This window comes from Erinaceus europaeus, chromosome 18 (genome assembly GCF_950295315.1).
Source record: "Erinaceus europaeus chromosome 18, mEriEur2.1, whole genome shotgun sequence".
NCBI lineage: Eukaryota > Metazoa > Chordata > Mammalia > Eulipotyphla > Erinaceidae > Erinaceus > Erinaceus europaeus.
In genome coordinates, this window is record NC_080179.1 from 22216876 (window position 1) to 22237975 (window position 21100).

At 39.8% G+C, this 21100-nt stretch overlaps 1 protein-coding gene across 1 annotated transcript; it reads left to right on the forward strand.

The window, feature by feature from the left end:
- Positions 1-6718: 6718 nt before the first annotated feature.
- On the forward strand, positions 6719-19335 carry SPC25 (SPC25 component of NDC80 kinetochore complex). The gene is made up of 7 exons (XM_007539310.2): positions 6719-6860; positions 7475-7627; positions 7729-7794; positions 9524-9670; positions 11407-11511; positions 16344-16442; positions 19040-19335. The coding sequence occupies exons 2-7, from the start codon at positions 7489-7491 to the stop codon at positions 19162-19164; spliced, it is 681 nt and encodes a 226-aa protein (XP_007539372.1). The 5' UTR covers positions 6719-6860; positions 7475-7488; the 3' UTR covers positions 19165-19335.
- Positions 19336-21100: the final 1765 nt, after the last annotated feature.

Sequence of the window (21100 nt, forward strand, 5' to 3'; positions counted from 1 at the left end):
GAAAGAATTTCACACATGATATCACTGAGTGGCCTCCCATCATTTTATCCTATCCTTTTTCTTTTCTCTTCTTTTCTTTTCTTTTCTTTCCTTTCCTTTCCTTTTCTCTTTTCATTCCTCTTCTCTTCTCTTTTCTTTTCTGTATGTGAAAGAGAGAGAGTCAGAGAAAGGAGAGAGACACCACAGCGTTGCTTCATAAGCCACATGGTGTCAGAACTCAAACTCAGTACTACACACACAGCAAGGCATGTGCTTTATCAGGTGAACTATCTCCTGGCCCCAAAGGTTATCTATAAAGAAGGGAATAGAAGGAAGGGTGGAGGAAATTCCATATTTTTATATGTAATTATTTTTATTTAACTTTGAAACTATATTGATATTTTATAAAATTACAAAAGAAAGAGTTTAAAGTATTCACATACAAATTTTAAATAAAATGATAGGAATGAAAGCTGTGTGTACTTGATTCATCATACTTGGAAACTATTCACTTCCAACTCTACAAAACTTTATAGTTTTATGGAAAAGTTTCAGTCATTTAAAATTTTCCTATATTGAAGGGTTAATGGTTTACAATCAATAGTAAAATACAGTAGTTCGTACATGTGTAACATTTCCAAGTTTTCCACCTAACAATGCAGCTTCCAGTAGGTCCTCCTCTGCCATCATGTACTAACTAGGACCTAAACCCTGCCCCCCACCCCACCCCAGAGTCTTATACTTCAGTGAAATACACCAACTCTAGTCCAAGTTATGCTTAGTGTTTTCCCTTCTGATCTTGTTTTTCAACTTCTGTCTATTATTGAGATAATCCCATATTTATCATTTTTTTCTGATTTATCTCACTTAACACTATTTCTTCAAGCTCCATCCAAGATGAGGTGAAGAAGGTGAATTCACCATTTTTAATAGCTGTGTAGTATTCCACTGTGTATATACCACAACTTTCTCAGCCACTCATCTGTTGTTGAACACCTGGGTTGCTTCTAGGTTTTGGCTATTACAAATTATGTTGCTATGAACATAAGTGTACAACATATCTTTTTGGATGTGTAAGTTTGGTTCCTTAGGATATATCCCCAGGAGAGGAATTGCAGGATCGCAGGGTAGGTCCACATCTAGCCTTCTGAGAGTTCTCCAGACTGCACTCCATAGGGCTCTACCACATTTTATTCAGTAACTTTAACTCTGCTTTCCCAGTGAAAATACTTCTCTAGTTCAAACAGTCTTTAAGGGACTGAGGAGATAGTTAAATGGTATAGCAGCGGGACTGTAATCATGAAGTCTCACTTTTGATTCTGGGTACAACAGACACCTGAAAAGTTTGCTTCTCAATTCCCTCTCACTTATCTCTCTCCCCCCTTCTCTCTTTCTCTCTCCCTGCCTCCCTTTCTCTCTCCTTGTCTATCTCTCATAAAAGAAGAAAAAGGAAGGAAGGAAGGAAGGAAGGAAGGAAGGAAGGAAGGAAGGAAGGGGGAAAGAAAGAGGGAAGTAAGAAACAGCTTATCATAGGGGGGAAATGACAAATATATTTTAAAAATTCCATACTATTCCCACGACCAGAGTTCCATTTCCCCTCCCATCCTTTGGAAGCTTCCCAATTCTTTATTCCTCTGGGAGTATGGACCAAAGATCTTTATAGGGTGCAGAGGTGGGAGGTCTGGCTTCTGTAATTGCTTCTCTGCTGGATATGGTGTTGACAGGTCGATCCATACCCCTAGCCTGTTCTTGTCTTTCTCTAGTTGGGTAGGGCTCTGTGAAGGTGGGGTTCCAGACATGTATGTCTTAAGGGTTTCATTTGCAATATGTTCCACCTATTTTAATTCTAAAATTTCAATTTGTAGAACAGAAGCTAGAACTTCTTCAATATTATGTCATGCCAAATCTTATACAGCCACAAGATAAACCATTATCATAAGTTGAGTCACTCATATTTATTTTATGATGTTCATTGCAATTCAACACCATTCATACAAATTTGACTTTAGTTTGTGTCTCTGGCACTGTGAAAGTAAGCAAATAAATACTTTGGAGGCATTGACCTTTAATGTTTCTGTGCGTGATCATTATCCTTTTAACACAAGCTTATCTGCCTTCTCTAAACAAATTGTGTTTTCAACCTCTCAGTGTCATCTTGCAGTGCAAAATGGATTTATTTTATACTGTGTTTATACCCTTGTGATTTTCAGAACATAATTCCTGTTGAAGAAGTTTTTTTAAAAAAATATTTATTTTATTTATTCCCTTTTGTTGCCCTTGTTGTTTTATTGTTGTAGTTATTATTGTTGTTGTTGTTGGATAGGACAGAGAGAAATGGAGAGAGGAGGGGAAGACAGAGAGGAGGAGAGAAAGATAGACACCTGCAGACCTGCTTCACCGCCTGTGAAGCGACTCCCCTGCAGGTGGGGAGCCGGGGTTCGAACCGGGATCCTTATGCCGGTCCTTGTGCTTTGCGCCACCTGCGCTTAACCCGCTGCGCTACAGCCCGACTCCCTGAAGAAGTTTTTTAATCCCAGACTCCCTGATATTTGTTATTGGAAATTTTATTAACTGTCAGCTTTACATTTATGTTTGTAAAATATATGTTGTACATATTTGTCTACTAGGTGCATTCCATTGACTGATTTACCATGAGGCCTATGTTCTGCTCTAAGGCAAAGTCTGGTTATCTCAGAGGCTTGGATTGACACAGCGATCACCCATAAATCTGCTGAATATCTGGTCGCTGCCCTAAGGATCTGGAGATTGTTCCTGGGATAAGTGGAATAAACTCAATATTTTAGGACATCAAAAGAATGTGCTGACAGTATGACATTTGGATAATGATAGTTTCAAGCACCCTTTGCCCAATGTTTTCTCCCTTAGAAATGTGTTCTGATCTTTGTCTTTGTAATGTATAATCACCTGTTGTTTTGTCTGAACAATATTATGTATTGCATAAGTTTTACAAGTAAATAATGTTTGAAGCTTGGCATGGGCAGGGCCTTTACGTGGCACTGTCCTAGCTGGGGATGTCATATGTGTGTATTTTCACCTGACGTCTTCTGATCAACTGTATGGCATCTGGCTACTTTCTCTACCTTGGGACTCATCTAATCTCAGGGCCCTGGGAATTGGCTACAGTTCTCTCCTCCCATTTAGTCCCCATAAATTATCTCTATTCTCGTTGGCATCCCAGGAACATTGGCATTCCATACTGACATTAAAAGTGACCCCAGCTAGGACTGTTACCCTTTCCATTAGCTTCACCACGCATTATTCTGTAGAAATTATCACCCAGAAACACATCTAGATTGCGAGGAGTTGCCATCTTTATACTCCTCCATCCTGAATAAAGCTTGTCTGGGGTCATAGACTATCCTAGAGAAAGCAATACTCAGCTTTGTACATAACACATAACAGAAATTCAGTAAAACCTGTTTAGGTTGAAATGAAAGGTTCATATGTATGATGATGGTGTGATGTTGACAATGTGTCAGGTTATGATGGGGAGGTTCTACTTCTTTATAAAGCTTCTTCTTCTAGCGTTTGCCCTTCTTCCATAGCCAGTCAACAGCGTCAGATTGAGCCTGATGTAAAGTTTCAAGACCTCCTTTGAATCTGGAGAGGTGGCAGTCGTTGACTATGTGGGTCATAGTCTGTCTGGAGCCGCAGGGGCAGTTCGGGTCGTCTCTGGCTCCCCAGCGATGGAACATAGCGGTGCACCGGCCATGGCCTGTTCGATAGCGATTGAGGAGGGCCCAATCATAATGTGCTAGGTCAAAGCCGGGTTGACGCTTGCAGGGGTCTGTGATGAGGTGTTTGTTCTTGACCTCAGCTGACTGCCAACTCTGTTTCCAAGAGTCTGGAACAGAGGAGTTCAGTGTAGGCGTAGGGGACCAGATTGGGTGACGAGACGTCAAGCGTTGGACAGGGTGGGCGAAGATATCCGCGTATATTGGCAGGTCCGGTCGAGCGTAGACGTGGGAAATGAACTTAGATGATGCCGCATCCCGACGAATATCTGGCGGGGCGATGTTGCTAAGAACTGGCAGCCATGGAACCGGGGTGGAATGGATGGTTCCAGAAACTATCCTCATGGAGGAATATAATTTGGAATCGACCAAGTGGACATGGGGGCTACGGAACCATACTGGGGCACAGTATTCTGCAGTGGAATAGCATAATGCCAGAGATGATGATCATAGTGTGGAAGCGCTCGCGCCCCATGAGGAGCTGGCCAGTCTTGCAATGATGTATGTGATTCCTCGCGCCCACCTTTGCTGCAGTTTTTATGAGAGCTAAGAAAGATGGAGGAATGATTCTGGTTTTTTTTTTTTTTTTTTTAACCTTTTAGTTGAAGCAACTTGGCAAAGTAGAGAGAAAAAATTCATGCTCCGTTCTAGAGATGAAATTTAGTTAATACAGGGGGCTGGACAGTGGAGTACCTGGCTGAGCACACATGTTACAGTGCACAAGGACCCGGGTTTGAGCCCCCAGTCCCCACCTGCAGGAGAAACGCTTCATGAGTGGTGAAGCAGGGCTACAGGTGTCTCTCTCTGTCTCTCTCTTTCTATCACCCCTTCCTTCTCAATTTCTGGCTGTCTCTATCCAATAAATGAATAAAGATAATTTTTAAAAAGACATTTAGCCAGTACACAAGTTCCTCCTCTGTACCTTAGAAGGGGAGAAATCCAAGAAATAATCAAAGATAATTGATGCCTTGAGGTTATTCTATAGATTACCTTTTATTGGGGCACCCCCTCCACCTAGACTGAGGTCTAAACTGAGGCTTCCTTACTGAAGTTTGATAAGTATCACCTATTAAATCTTAGTGAGTAATTCATCAAGATGAGGATGAAGCCTGTGCCTCTTCCAGAATCTTGAAAATTATACTCCCTTATCAGAACCTACTTGGGAGCACTATCATTCATTCAGCTCAAGTTTTTTTTTTTTAATTTATTAGGGAATTAATGTTTTACATTCAACAGTAAATATAATAGTTTGTACATGCATAACATTTCCCAGTTTTCCATATTGTTGTTTCCATACAACCCCCACTAGGTCCTCTGTCATCCTTTTTGGACCTGTATTCTCCCCCCAACCACCCCAGAGTCTTTTACTTTGTTGCAATACGCCAATTCCAGTTCAGGTTTTACTTGTGTTTTTTCTTCTGATCTTGTTTTTCAGTTTCTGCCTGAGAGTGAGGTCATCCCATATTCATCCTTCTGTTTCTGACTTGTTTCACTTAACACAATTTTTTCAAGCTCCATCCAATATCGGCTGAAAATGGTGAAGTCACTGTTTTTAATATCAGCTCAAGTTTTAAAAGGTTGACTCATAATAATATGCTCTAAGGTTTCCAGTTTGCTGACTTTAGATGTTTTTGGGCAAATATTTATAAAATTGAGAATTCATAAGAATTTTTATATCTAATTTTGTTCTAGTCTAGTTATATCTACCCTAGACTGATAGTTGATTTAAATTTTGATACCTCAAATGTTAGTAGTAATAGATTGGCCTGCTTTCAGTGGTCTTAATTTAATTTTTGCTGACAGAGTGGTCATCTGGTACTCTCTTGGTGTGTTATTTATACATTTTCTTCATTGGTGATTATATTATTAATGACAGTGAAAGAACATAGCATAGGAAAGTCCTTTGTACTAAAACAAGGGGCATTATTTTCATAAACATTCCACCGTGAAATATGAAAATAATAGTTTGAACGCATTATACTAGCTATTTTATTTTCCATTCTTTACAGCTCATATCATCTGGGCTCTTGATTTTCATACCTTAGTTTACCCAGTAGAATTCAGGTAGCAAACTAATTTCATCTATTTGGAGCTCCTAACCAAAGCAGTATCATTTGGCAAGTTAAAGATAAATAGCTTGTGACCTTTCTGGTCCTTAAGAAATGTATCAGGTTATTTTTATAATCTGTTGCATTTTATCTGCAGTATCGTCTGACCGACAAGACAAGTTTGACTGTAAAAAGTTTTGTGAGAGGGCAACAATGGTGCACCCAGTTAAGAGCATATAGTACTAGGCCTCCCTACCACCCCCACCTGCTGGGGGAACCCTTCAGGTGTGGTGAAGTAGGTCTTCATGTGTCGATCTTTCTCTCTCCCTCTCCCCCTCTCAATTTCTCTCTGTCCTAGCTAATTAAAAAAGCAAAAAAGACTAAAACATACATAAAATAAAAATTAAAAAAAAGTTTTGTAACAGTAGGTTTCCTACTTTCAATATGAGGCACTGTGTTTTAATTTTTATGTTTCACATGGTCAAAATAGAGAACCGGGAAATTGTGGAAGCACTCATATTAAAAGTCAATAAACGTTAATCTTCCAATCCATTCCAACGAAGAATTATTAAATAGTGAAATACAGAATAATCTATGATATTTTTTATCAGCATTAGCGTTATTATTTCTAGTTAGATTTGTTATAGTTAGTAGAAGAGAGTTTATACTTGACACCAGAAAAATGATTAAAACTTAACACTAAGATTTCTTACAGAAACCTTTGTTTGAAACTGACGAATGAGTTGTCGGAGTCCCTGGATGCTGTTAATGCTTTCCAAAGCAGAACAGACTTCGCCCGTCACTCAGACAGAACTACAAATCCCAGAATGCTCGTCTCCTCATCTTGTCCGCGAGAATTTCGGGCCGGGTCAACCAATCCTTGCAGAGAGAGTTTCCTGCTATCGGCCAATCCGAAGGCGAATGGGCACCGGAGGGCGGGAGGCGGAAGGCGCCCTATTTTGAAATCGGAAAGTTGGCGTAGCTGCGCGATAGATTCTAGATCTGCGACCTTTTGTTTCCAGGGCCTGGCTCACGTCTTTTGCCTGCAAGTTGGCGAAGCTTAGGCTTGCGGGAGAAGGTAAGGGAGACTAAGCTGTGACCTGCTAGCCGAGTTAACTGTTTCGTTAGGAGAAAGAAGGTTTGAGGGCAGGATACCGGTGGGCGAGAACCTGGGAGTGTTACTGGTGGACATCTGGGCAGCAGCCCGGTCGAGAGATTTGTCAGTGACCCGGGAAGGTGTTGGGTTATGGGGGAGGATTTATTTTAGCACGATAGAGAACTGATGGGTACTGGAGTCTTACAGGACGTCCGTTTACATTAGAAGCCCAGATGGTGTGATTCCTACAGGTCCTAACCCTCGCCGGTCTTCATTTCACTGTCTGTCTTGATCTAAGTTAAGAAAGATTCTGGGGAGATGTGAGGGGCCCGACCGGGATCTGGTTACTCAGGCTGCTGCTGAAAGTCACGAAGAGAAAAGGGAGTCCTGTCATTTTCCTAGGGTCCGAGACTGTGTGAGAGTCTTGTGCAGTTACTCTGCTTGCTGTATAACGCAGAAACAAAGTGAAACCAAAATAAATTGCTAACCATTTTCTAGAAAATGATCCGACTATCAAAATATGTTTGATTGTAATATATGATTTATTTGATTTTGATGACTTAGAAAATAAAATGTGTGTTCTTTTTGTCTTGTAGTATCCATTAACAAAATGGTTGAGGATGAGCTAGCACTGTTTGATAAAAGCATAAATGAATTTTGGAATAAATTCAAAGGCACTGTCAGTGACACCTCCTTTCAGATGGTGGGACTAAGAGATACCTACAAGGATTCCATTAAAATATTTACAGGTACCGAAAGTTTATTTACACCATGATGATTTTGTTGTATTCCTACATTGTTTAGTGCTATTCCCATTGAAATGAAATAATAATTCCAATTTCTCCTCCAGAAAAGTTGTCTCTGAAATTAAAAGAAGAAGAGCAAATGGCTGAGAAGTTTCTGGAGTATCAAAATCGTATGTGGAAAAATCTGCGTCACACAGTTTTGGTTTTTTTTTTTTTAAGATCAAGTATCTTTATGAAATCCCTTTTATAAATAAATGAATGAATTGTGTTTATGCATATACACCTATAGTTAAATAATGAGCATTTGTGTACCCACATTCCAGCGTAATAAACAGAGCATCCCATGTTATACTTTCCACATCTCCTACTTCCTGGTAGTCTTTGAGCATTTTTGTTTAGTGTTTTGCTTCTTAATATTATATAAATGACTTAATTTTTGTTTGCATTCTATCTCTTCTTTTCACTCCACATTTTACAGACATACCTCAGAGATTTTTCTGCTTCAGCTGCAGAGTACCACAATAACATAACTTTTGTGGTAAAGCAAGTCACTTGAGTTTTTTTGTTACCTATTGCATGTAAAGGTTATGCTTACACTATACTTAGTATATTAAGGATGCAGTAGCATTGTATCTCAAAAATGCACATACCTAATGAAATGGGACACAAGGTGAGGACATGCTATTGGGAAGCAGATGCAGATAGATTTGCTCTATGTAGCATTGCTACAACCTTCTGTTTGTACAAGCAGCATTTGTGTAACTCAGTAAAGCGAAGTGTAATAAAAGAAGATATTCCTGTACTTGTGAGACTCATCTGTGCTGATGTATAACAGCCAGTATTTTACAAACAAGTTCATTTTTTTTCTTTTGGAAACCCTTGACTGTATTTGAGAAATTGGAGCTCTCTCAACCCCATATATATTGATGAAAAATGAAATAGAAGTTGTAGCATCAATGCCCAAACTTCTGTCTTTAAGTAACCAATCATTTTTTAATTTTTATTTATTTATTCCCTTTTGTTGCCCTTGTTTTATTGTTGTAGTTATTGTTGTTGTTGATGTCGTCATTGTTGGATGGGACAGAAGGAAATAGAGACAGGAGGAGAAGACAGAGAGAAGGAGAGAAAGACATCTGCAGACCTACTTCACCGCCTCTGAAGCAACTCCCCTGCGGGTTGAGAGCCAGGGGCTCGAACCGGGATCCTTTAGCCAGGCCCTTGTGCTTTGTGCTATGTGCACTTAACCTGCTGCGCAACCGCCTGACCCCTTTTATTTATTTATTTATTTATTTTTAACCAGAGCACTGCTCAGCTCTGGCTTATGGTGGTGCGGAGGATTGAACCTAGGACTTGACAGAGCTTCAGGCATGGGAGTCTGTTTCCATAACCATTATGCTATCTATCCTAGCCAGAAACCAACCATTTTTATGTCTTAATATTTTAAATTAGATTTGTGTTACAAAATCGATTCTTTGTTTCCAGTGATAAAACTGAGTTTGCTGCTCAGAATTTTCAGAGACTTATTTTTTCTTTTCATGTCTGAATTCAAGCATGCACTTCTAAGCCTAAACTTTTTCCCTAAATGTTTTGTTGCTAATATAAATTAGACTTCTACATTCTTTGTCTTCACTTCTTTCTTTTTCAGTTTATCCCATAACCATTTATAAAACATTGGTATTAGCTTTTTCTAACAAAGCACCATGTCAAACCATCTAGAGTCTAGGTTTTGTTTTTTTTTTCTTTTTTGCTCACAGTTTTTAAATTGTTAAGAAATGTTTGTCAACTGAAGCATTCTTTGTTAGTCTTATGAAAGTCAATTATTTTGGGTTTTGATTGTCTTAAATACTTGCCAGAGAACAAAGCAGTTCTCTTCCAGCTGATACTTTGTGCTGCTTACAGAGATCTGCAAGCAGAATAAACTCATTGAAGAAAAAAAGGATGATTTGTTAAAGCTGATTGCTGAAGTAAAAGAGAAAAGGCAGGAACTGACATCACTAAGTGCGAAAATCCAGGATCTCAAGGAAGAATATGCTAAGAAGAAGGAAAGTAAGTGTCTAGTTAATACATGTGTTTATAAGGATGTTAACTTAAATTTTGAAGTGGTGATGGCTCACATTTACATGTACATCTTGCCTTCACTTCAGCTTATTGCCAGAAATAGAAAGCTTACCTCAGGACTATAGCCAGCCACTGGTGACTAAAAGTTAGCTAAATGGCTTTTAGTTTCTGTTGCTTTACTTGAAGGTCTTCTTGAGTTCTAACATAATCAAGATGATCATTAAATTCATGTGGGAGAGGGACTCCGGCGATAGCACACTGGGTTAAGCACAGGTGGTGTGAAGCGCAAGGATGGGCGTTGGAGAATCCGGGTTGGAGATTCTGCAGTGCGGTTGCTTCACAGGCAGTGAAGCAGGTCTGCAGGTGTCTGTCTTTCCCCCTCTCTGTCTTCCCCTCCTTTCTCCATTTCTCTCTGTCCTAGCCAACAACGACAACATCAATAACACAACAGTAATAACTATAACAACAACAATAAAAAAACAAGGGCAACAAAGGGGAAATAAATAATATAAAAAAATTCATGGGAGTTTTATTAAGTAGAACAGAAGATATTGTCACTAAACATTTGTCTAGGAGAAGCCTCTCTGTGCAATGTATGAAGCAGATTTATTGATTACTGCATTCTCTGCCAGTAACTGCTGACCACCGTCTTTATCCTGCACAGTATCTTAGTCAAATACATTTTCATAGTCATATAAATACTCCATTTTATAAAGGGAAAGGTATCCTTCTAATGAGTAATCCTGAGCTTAAAATAGCAAAATTTGCTTTTTTAATGTCTTATAGAATTTGTTGGTAATGGTATATTGTTTTCATCTGTTCTGTTATTATACTGGAAATATAGTCCTGAATTTAAAAAAAGGAATCTTAAACTACCATGAAAAAAAAAAAGGCTCATTTCTCTTGAGAAATAGCTGTGTTTAAGAGTAGGAGAATATGGGGGTCTGGCGGTAGAGCAGTGGGTTAAGTGCAGGTGGCACAACGTACAAGGACCGGCATAAGGATCCCGTTCCAGCTCTTCACAGGTGGTGAAGCAGGTCTGCAGGTGTCTGTCTTCCTCTCCTCCTCTCTGTCTTCCCCTCCTCTCTCCATTTCTCTCTGTCCTATCCAACAACAAGAATAAGGGCAACAAAAGGGAATAAATAAATAAATATATATATAAAAAAAAGAGTAGGAGAATTAGGCCAGCAAAATAGCTCACTTGGATAACATGTTGCTTTGCCATGTTTGAGAACGTGGTCCCCACTCCATTGTGGAAGCTTTGGTGCTGTGATCTCTCACTTTCTCCATCTTAGATAGAGATGCTTTCTCCATCTCTATCTAAAACAAATAAACAAAAAAGAAGTAGACATTTTTCCAGTGAAGGAATTGCTATATTCTTGACTAACCGTAGCAAGCAAACTAGTGTAAAGTTTTCTGTTTTTCTGTCAGCCATGCAAATTCTTGGTTTATCTGTTCCTGTTGCATACTAACATAGAATAAAGCTTGTTTCTCTCATTACTATACGATTTCCTCATGCAGTTTTTTTCCTTTAAACTTGAAGACAGAATCTCCCTCTCTCTGTCTGTCTCTCTCTCATTGGTAGGAAAAAAACTGAATAAGCCCAAGCAGGTTTGTTTGCCTGGCATCATTTCTGTGATTGTCTGTAGCTTTATTTTTTTAATTGAATGTTATTTTAAACATTTGTTACTCCTTGTGTATATGTGTGTTTTCTCTTTAATCAGTTATTTCTACTGCTAACAAAGCTAATGAAGAGAGGTTGAAAAGGCTGCAGTTATCTGTAGATCTGTTTAAAGACCGACTTGGACTAGAAATCCGAAAAATATATGGTAAGCATATGAATGTAAGTAAAACATAAAATGTTGAAAAAGTATCTTTTCTAAAGTATAAGAGAATCTTAAAAGCATTTTAAGGTGATGACCAAAATATCATTATTTTTAAAAATATGAAAAAAGAATTACAAAATGTTTTATGCTACACAATTAGTAGTAACCTTGATTGTTGCTCATTCAGTATTTTAATAAATGTCTTTTTGGCATAGTTGCTAATATGTAAATAGTTTCTTGTTCCTTGTTCTTACTGGCATCCCGTGAATAGTATTTCTGTTGCTAAGCCTTCAGATGGTAATTTCATGATAGTGCTGTAATAATTCATTCCATTAAAGCAGCATAATTCATTCAGCCTTTACCAACTGCTTAACACATCTATTAGCTTTAATTTAACATTTGGATTCGGCTGGGCTTTCAGTTTAGAAGTGCTGCAGTGAACATAGACTTAATATCTTTTGTATAATTTCCATAGGATAGCCAGAGAAGACTTAGTGAATTAAAGCATATGATTCGTGATGGCATTATGTACATATGAACCAGTTTACAACAAACACTACCTATTGTATTGGGAATCTTCAAGATGACTGTCATTTTTGTTCATTCAGCAGTCATTGCCAAGCTAGATTATAGTTCTTCTTCTAGCATTTGCCCTTCTTCCGTAGCCAGTCAACAGCGTCAGGTTGAGCCTGATGTAAAGTTTCGAGACCTCCTTTGAATCTGGAGAGGTGGCAGTCATTGACTATGTGGGTCATAGTCTGTCTGGAGCCGCAGGGGCAGTTCGGGTCGTCTCTGGCTCCCCAGCGATGGAACATAGCGGTGCACCGGCCATGGCCTGTTTGATAGCGATTGAGGAGGGTCCAATCATAACATCAAAGCCAGGTTGACGCTTGCAGGGGTCTGTGATGAGGTGTTTGTTCTTTACCTCAGCTGACTGCCAACTCTGTATCCAAGAGTCTGGAACAGAGAAGTTCAGTGTAGGTGTAGGGGACCAGATTGGGTGACGAGACGTCAAGCGTTGGACAGGGTGGGCGAAGATATCCGCGTATATTGGCAGGTCCGGTCGAGCGAAGACATGGGAAATGAACTTAGATGATGCTGCATCCCGACGAATATCTGGCGGGGCGATGTTGCTAAGAACTGGTAGCCATGGGACCGGGGTGGAACGGATGGTTCCAGAAATTATCCTCATGGAGGAATATAATTTGGAATCGACCAAGTGGACATGGGGGCTACGGAACCATACTGGGGCACAGTATTCTGCAGTGGAATAGCATAATGCCAGTGATGATGATCGCAGTGTGGAAGCGCTCGCGCCCCATGAGGAGCTGGCCAGTCTTGCAATGATGTTATTCCTCGCGCCCACCTTTGCTGCAGTTTTTATGAGATGTTCGTGAAATGACAGAGTGCGATCGAGAGTAACGCCAAGATAGACTGGCTGGGCTTCATGTCGGATTCTCGTATTGCCAAGCTGCACATTAAGCTCACGCGAGGTCGAGGCATGGTGTAGATGGAAGACAGATGATACCGTTTTTTGCAGTGCTAGGGATTAGTCGCCATTTTTTACAGTAATCAGATATCAGAGACGTGTCTTTCTTGAGTGTTTCCTCGAGGATGTCGAACTTGGATGCCTGAGTTGCACAGCAGATGTCATCGGCGTAGATGAACTTCCTTGAAGAAGTTTCTGGGAGGTCATTGATGTAAATATTGAATAGCGTAGGAGCCAGAACAGAGCCCTGGGGGAGGCCACTTGAGACAAGTCTCCATCTGCTAGACTTGTCACCCAGATGCACCTGGAATCTTCTGTTTTGGAGAAGAAACGATATAGTGTTGGCCACCCATGGAGGCAGGCATCTTGAGATCTTGACTAGGAGACCACAGTGCCAGACCGTGTCATAGGCTGCTGTGAGATCAACAGAGACAGCACCCGTCTTTAAATTCTTCTGGAATCCATTTTCAATGTAAGTTGAGAGGGCCAGGGCTTGTTCGCAGGTAGATCTTCCTGGGCAGGAACCAGCTTGGGCGGGTGATAGGAATTTCTCTGTAAGATGAGAAATACTTGACAGAAGCAGCCTCTCAAGGAGTTTGTAACACACGGAGAGGAGAGAAATTGGTCTATAGCTGGCGGCCAGTGTTGGATCTTTCTTTGGTTTCAAAACTGCTATTATCTTCGCAGGACGCCAAATTTTGGGCATAGATTCAGATTCCAAGATGTGGGACAGGAATGAAGTGAGCCACTTCTTTGCCGCGGGACCCAAGTTAAGAATGAGTTCTGGGGTGATGTTATCATAGCCAGCAGCTGTTCCCGGTTTAACCCTCTTCAAAGCATTTTCCAGTTCAGACAGTGTAAAGGGAGAGAGTTTTGGAGATGGACAAGATAACCGGAAGTGGGATGACCACTCATGGGAAATTTCTCTTTTCCAGACTGGGTCGATCTTAGCACGTCCAACTTGAGTTAGGTGACTGGCCACTGAGTTTGGAGATACGGGAGGATGGGAGACGGGAGGGGGTTGGCTACCGGCACCCAGTCTGTGAAGAAGCTTCCAGGCCTTCCTACTTGAGTGGGTGAAGTTCAGACTTTCTGTGAGTTGTTCCCAGTGGGCTTGGCGTGCTGCATCCAGGGAGGCAATGAGATGGTCAGCCACATCTGGGTCTCCCGCCTCATCATACTGCTTTAGTAGTTGCTCGCATTCAGCATCAAGACAAGGCGTATAGTTAGCATGTCTCCCAGGAGGAATGGCTTGGGAAGCACAGTGGTTATGCAAAAGAACTCCCTCACCCTTAGGGTCCGAAGTCCTGGGCCCAATCCCTGCTCCACCGGACAAGCTAAGCGGTGCTCTGTGGCTCTGTGTTTCTGAATAAATCCTGATTTCTGAGGGAACTGTTCACCATTTTTTTCTAAATTATCAGGAGAACAATTTGAGAAGGTTCCTATATAGCCACACCTCCAGACCTCGGGGAGTGTAGATTTTCTCCTGAGTCACCCTGGCCTCCCTGCTGCTCTTCCAGCCCCTGAGGGCAACAGCAATGGAGACCCACAGTTGTAAATTAGTGAGGTTTAGGCAATCTCCTCCCTTCAGAAGCCTTTTTTTCCCCCCCTTTTGTTGCCCTTGTTGTTTATCGCCTTTTTGTTGCTAAAACTCAGACCAGTTGTGGTGCATCAACTGGCCAACTGTCTGATTGGTTACAGGCTTGAAGCCCCAGGAATCTCTCCTTTAGCTCCTCTCTGTCCTTGAGTCACGTGTTTGTACTCACCCCAGCTTGTAGGGTACTGGAAGTCATCCTAGTCCTTGCTTGTTCTCAGGTGATCCTCTTTGCTATTCCTAGTTGACCAAGGAGAACAAAACGCAGCTGCTCTGATTTCAAAATATTTTTATGGAATATGATAGTTTTTATTTTGTAGAGCAAAATGAAAATGCTGATGAATTTCTGCTTTGTGGTTGCCGTTTTGAATTACTATCAGGCATTCACTCCTTTGGGAGCATTTGGAGGTATTTTGTAGAGTAGGCCTTCCCTCCAGAATTAATTGTATTAGAAGAGTTCTAATTTGTTGGACAATACATTGTTACTGTAGTAAAATATTACACAGTACATATTACAGAATTAGCCATTTTAAACTACTTATTATATAATTCAGTGATATTAATTCCTTCTTATAGTTGAATATATACACCATATTTTGTTTAGTCATCTATTAATTGGTGGACACCAGGTTATTAATGCTTTTTGGCTGCTGTTAACACCTGCTTGAGTCTATTTTGAGTTCATTTGCATATGTATATTTATGAGGGAAATTGCTGGGTAATGTAATTCTTGGCTTAAGCATTTCAAAAAATTGTCAGTTGATTTTTATAACAGTAACATCATTTTACAGTATCATCACTAATGTGAGAAATTTCCAGTTTCTCTACCTCTTTATGAACACTACTCTTTTGTTTTTGGTATTTTTAGTAGATATGAAATAACATCTAATTTGTTTTTCTACCCAAGACTAGGTATATAAGGTATTATTATTATTATTTATTACCAGAGCACTATTCAGCTCTGGCTTATGGTGGTGCAGGGGATTGAACCTGGGACTTTGGAGCCTCAGGGCTTGAGAGTCTCTTTGCATAACCATTATGCTGTCTACCCTCTGCTGGGGATTTAAGTATGTTTCCATCTGCCTTTTGGCCATTTATGTACATTTCTTTGATGAAATGCATTCTCAGAATCTTTTATTCATTTTTCAGTTGGGTTGTTATCCTTTTTGTTGTTTAGCTGTAGGAGTTTCTTGAGTATCCTGTATTAAGCTCATAGCAGACATATCATTTGCAAATCGTTTTCCTCATTCTGTGGATTTAGTTTTCACTTTTTTTTTAATTATTGAGTTCTATTTTTTTTTCCTCCTGCATGTGCTTTTGGTGTTATTTTAAACTTCAGTAATTTTTTGGTGTGATGCCATGCTGTGAAGTAAGCCTGGATATTATCCATGCATGATATCACTGAGCTACCTATTTCACTGAACTCAGTACTTTCTGAGAGAGAAGGTGAGAGACACCAGAGCCCTACCATTCATGGAGTTCCCTTGGTGCTCTCCACGGGCCTCCATGTGCTAATGGGTCTAGTGCACAGGATCTCACATATGGAAAGCATGCCCTTGACTGCTGTGCCACCCCCATACCTATATTTTAAAACTAATTTGTAACTTGTACATTTGGAGCTGTTGATTTAGTAAATATTTACACTTAACAGAGTAGTCATTCATTAGAGATGGAGATAAGAAAGCTCCTAGCCTTTGAAAACTTTGGCACAATACAATATTCTCATACTGAATAATGCAATCTATTTTTCAGGTGATAAATTGCAGTTCATATTCACTAATATTGACCCTAAGAACCCCGAGAGGCCATTTATGTTTTCTCTGTGTCTAGATGAAGAAAAGAACTATCAAGGTATGTCTGTGTATCTCTTAAATGGCATTTGAATAGGAATATAAAGTAATTTGAGGAATTAGCATCCCAAAATGTTATTTGACTAGGAATATAAAATAAGTTGAAGATGAGTGTGGGATGATCCCACTCATAAACAGAAGCTGAGAAAGAATAACAGAAAGGGAAACTCAAAGCAGGATCTGACTAAATTTGTAGTTTGGCACCAAAGTAAAAATCCTGGGTGGAGGGTGAAGGTGGATGTTCAGTTTCATGGGGGTGGGGGTGGGGACACAGTCTTTTGGTGGTGGAAATCGTGTTTATGTACACTCCTAATTTAAAATAAAAAAAAATAATTTGAGGGAAGTAAGTTCCCCCAAACTTCTGCTTTCTTTTCCAGTTTTTTTTTTTTAATTGTCCCTGAATATAGTCTTATAAAGGTAACGGTTAAGTATAGTTTCGATTTATAGGTATTATCAAGGAGCCTTAATAAGTATTCTTCAGGATGGCACAAATTGAAAAAAAAAACCTGAAAGAATCATAATTACTGCATTTCTTATGCTAGTACAAATTATTTTTTTAAAAAGAATTACAACGTGAAATTAACAGTATAAAAGGCATGGCTACATAATTGTGAATATTATATAATTCAAGTAAGTGACTTTAATATTAAATATAAACTATCAGAATCTGATCACTAGTTTTTCTCAAAATATGTTTTTTTAAATTATCCCATCCTGAAAATCCCATGGCTTTTCAATTTAGCTTAGTTACTTCCTGATTCTACTGCAAGCCAAAGGTCTTTTGACTTATGAGGAACTTTATATGATTGAATTTTATGTAAACAAGAAGAAAGCAAAAGTATGTTTTTTCTTTCTCTAATATCCCCTTTGAAGTTTCTCTTTATTTACCAGAATTCAGAAAAATAATCCTGGTTATTATAAAAAAAACCCAGTAACCACTCTTACCTAGTTTTCAGTTTTTTCCAACTTGGATTTCTTATATTGCTACATACTTGGTGGTGTACTGAAATAGAACCTACTGTGTCAATTATGAACCAACTGCTCTTCTTTGCTATCTGTTTTCTTTGGTGAGGGACTAGGTTTTCTAAGCAGTCTCTACCAGATAAGTGGGAACCACATATGGGCAAATTTCTTCCCCTTGGATAAAGGACAGGACTAATAGTAGAGAAAGATGTGTCATTCCTCTCCTTTGATCCACCCTCATTGGAAACTTACTCTCCAGTATGTACCAGGTTGGAACATATGAAAGAAATCAAAACATACACAGCTGAGATTATGGGAGAAATGGAATTTTGTTCTATATCACTAAGCTTTTCATTTCCGTGACTACCATCTGTTTAAATTTAGAGGGAGCCAGGTGGTAGCGCAGCGGGTTAAGCACAGGTGGCGCCAAGTGCAAGTACCTGCGGAAGGATCTTGGTTTGAGCCCCGGGCTCCCTACCTGCAGGGGAGTCACTTTACATGTAGTGAAGCAGGTCTGCAGATGTCTTTCTCTCCCCCTCTCTGTCTCCCTCCTGTCTCCATTTTTCTCTGTCCTATCCAGCAACAACGACATCAACAACAGATGTCGGGTTGCATTGCGGGGGAGAGAGAAGAGAGCAGGAACTCGCCAGTGGGAACACAAATCTTTATTCACACAGGCGCCCCAGAATTGGGTGTGAGCTCAGTGATTCAGGCCATGTGGAGCTAGCAAAATGGCTGCCTCCCACTATGCCCGCCAGCCCTTCTCCGGGTGGAAGAGAAAAGAGCAAAAAGAGGGAGTCTGGCGGTAGCGCAGCGGGTTAAGCGCAGGTGGCGCAAATCGCTGGGACCGGCATTAGGGATCCGGCATTAAGGATCCCGGTTTGAGCCCCGGCTCCCCACCTGCAGGGGAGTCGCTTCACAAGCGGTGAAACAGGTCTGCAGGTGTCTATCTTTCTCTCCTCCTCTCTGTCTTCCTCTCCTCTCTCTATTTCTCTCTGTCCTATCCAACAATGACAACAATAGTAACTACAACAATAAAACAACAAGGGCAACAAAAGGGAATAAATAAATAAATAAATATAAAAAAAAGAGCAACAGTGGAAATGGGGGAGGGTTTTATGGGGGAATTTCAGAAGTGGCAAGACAGGATGGGATTGCCTAGGAAAGGGGGTGGAGAGAGGCAAAAGGTATGTTGGGAAGGTGGAAGCATCCTTAGCAACTGTTGCAATAGGTTTTAACTGAATTAGCAATACCCTGAGGGGATAATGTGGTGGAGATCTGTAAATAATACTTGCATGGAAATATAATGGTTTGTGGACCCTGCCAGTGTTCGACCACATCTGTACAATTACCCAACAAACAATAATAATAACTACAACAACGATAAAAGACAACAAGGGCAACAAAAGGGGAAATAAATATTTAAAAAATTAGAATAAGATTGTAGTATTTAAGATTTGACTGTTTAGGGATTAGACAATGGGAAGGTGCAAAAGATAGGATATGAAAATCATGTCCTTAACTGATCAGAGCTGAGTTATTGAAGCAGTGATAGGAATCAGATGTCCACATGTAAATTAGAACTAACTTCTCATGCATAAACATTCTTACTCAAATTATCCTTTTTTCTTCCAGTGTCTGACAGTGCTCCTCATCTTGAGTGCCTAGCAGACTTCCAAGAGAAACTGAGGAAGACCAAAAATTTCTCGGCTTTTCTTGCCAATGTTCGAAAAGCTTTTACTGCTGTGGTTTATAACTAATGTATAAGTGGTATATAGAAAATTTATTTTTCTTCTTTGCCTTACGTCTTTTTGAAAAAGTTCTCATTTTTCACTTTTTTTTTTTTTTTATAACCGTTTTGTATATTTGTAACATGTTTATGTGGTGTGTTTCTTTAAAATGCTCTAATTAAATTTCAGGAAGAAAATGTATAAAGTTAAATGTGTTTTTTTTTATTTTTATTTTATTTTATTTTTTATTTTATGTATTTATTCCCTTTTGTTGCCCTTGTTGTTTTATTGTTGTAGTTATTATTGATGTCGTTGTTGTTGGATAGGACAGAGAGAAATGGAGAGAGGAGGGGAAGACAGAGAGGGGGAGAGAAAGACAGACACCTGCAGACCTGCTTCACCGCCTGTGAAGGGACCTGCCTGCAGGTGGGGAGCCGGGGGCTCGAACCGGGATCCTGACGCCGGTCCTTAAGCTTAGTGCCACCTGCGCTTAACCCGATGCGCTACAGTCCGACTCCCGTTAAATGTGTTTTTTGAAAATGAAAGACTTTAATAAGGTTGGCATAGTTTATAGCAATACTGGAAATGGGAATGTGTATAACCTAAACTGTGTCATAGTGGTTTTCAAGCTTTTGATAGTTATGGATGAGTAATAAAAAATTAGAAGGGGTAATGGGTCCAATATGTAGTTGACTTTTTTTTAAATCTCTGGCAAAATAAATATGACTACTTGCTGTCATTCTATTAACACACTCCCCCCCACAACTTAAATCTCACTCCAAGAATAAATCTACAGATAATATAAAAAACAAGTCTTTCTGGGGCTGGGTGGTGGCGCACCTGGTTGAGCAACATGTTACAGTGCGAAAGGACCTGTGTTCGAGCCCCTGGCCTCCACCTGCAGGGGGAAAGCTTTGCGAGTGGTGAAGCAGGGCTGCAGGTGTCTCTCTGTCTCCTCCTTCCCTCTCGATTTCTGGCTGTTTCTATCCAATGAATAAAGATAATAATAAAAAATAAAAAGTCTTTCCTTAAGGTTTGATGTTATTCTACTAAGATATCCAGAAAAGAGTATATTTTTAAAATCCAGATGTAAAAAAATTACAGCCACTTTCATTTGTTGTATTTTACTGTTTGGCTATAATCTGGGTATATATTTGTTATCTCACTAGCCTGTAAATAGATTCTAGGAGTTTTGTTTTTGTCACTGGCCTTTCTTTGTAAACATTGTTGTATTTCCTGACTATTGGATATAACACTGTTTCAGATTATTTTGGCATACCTTAACTCCATATCCTGGTTTCCTTCTTTTGCTTCTCCCTGAGGACTGGGTGGGGGAGAGGTTCAGACTAGTAATCATGAGTATAGACACTTTTAAAGGACTTGTTTTCAGTTGCCACTCAGCATGGATTTGACTTAGGACCCTGCTTACCATCAAAGAGCAGCAGAATTTATTTGAAAAGAATGTTGTGAACTGGTGAAAACTTATCACTGAATCATCCCAGTGAGCAAACATTTTGAAGCCACTTAATTGGTAAAACTGAAGAGAGAAAAGACTAGTAAGATCCACAGAGACTGGCTTGTGAACAGAAGTTTTAATCCTATTTCAGCCAGACTTTGATAAAATGGTATTTCAACTGAGTATGATGAGCATATATCAAAATCCAATTTTGGTTTTTTATGAACCCAATTTTAGAATTTCAAACTGTACCAGAAGGATCCATTTCTTAAGTTTTAAAGTTGATACGAAAATTGCACTTTGAGAATGCACAGGTGAGGCAAACTAATCTATCTTTTTAAACATATTATTTTGAGGCTAAGAGATAGATCACCTGGTAGAGCACATGTCTTGCTGGGTGTGAGGCTTTGAGTCTAGAACGGGCAACACATAGAAACATCATGGACAGTGCAAGAGAACTCCGTAAATGGTGAAACAATGTTAGTGTCTCCTCTATCTCTTCCTCTCCTC

Coding starts and splice junctions, on each gene's coding strand:
- SPC25 (XM_007539310.2), top strand. CDS start 7,489: ATGGTTGAGGATGAGCTAGCACTGTTTGATAAAAGCATAAATGAATTT. Junction 7,795..9,523: donor GTTTCTGGAGTATCAAAATC/GTATGTGGAAAA, acceptor TGCTGCTTACAG/AGATCTGCAAGCAGAATAAA. Junction 16,443..19,039: donor TGAAGAAAAGAACTATCAAG/GTATGTCTGTGT, acceptor TTTTTCTTCCAG/TGTCTGACAGTGCTCCTCAT.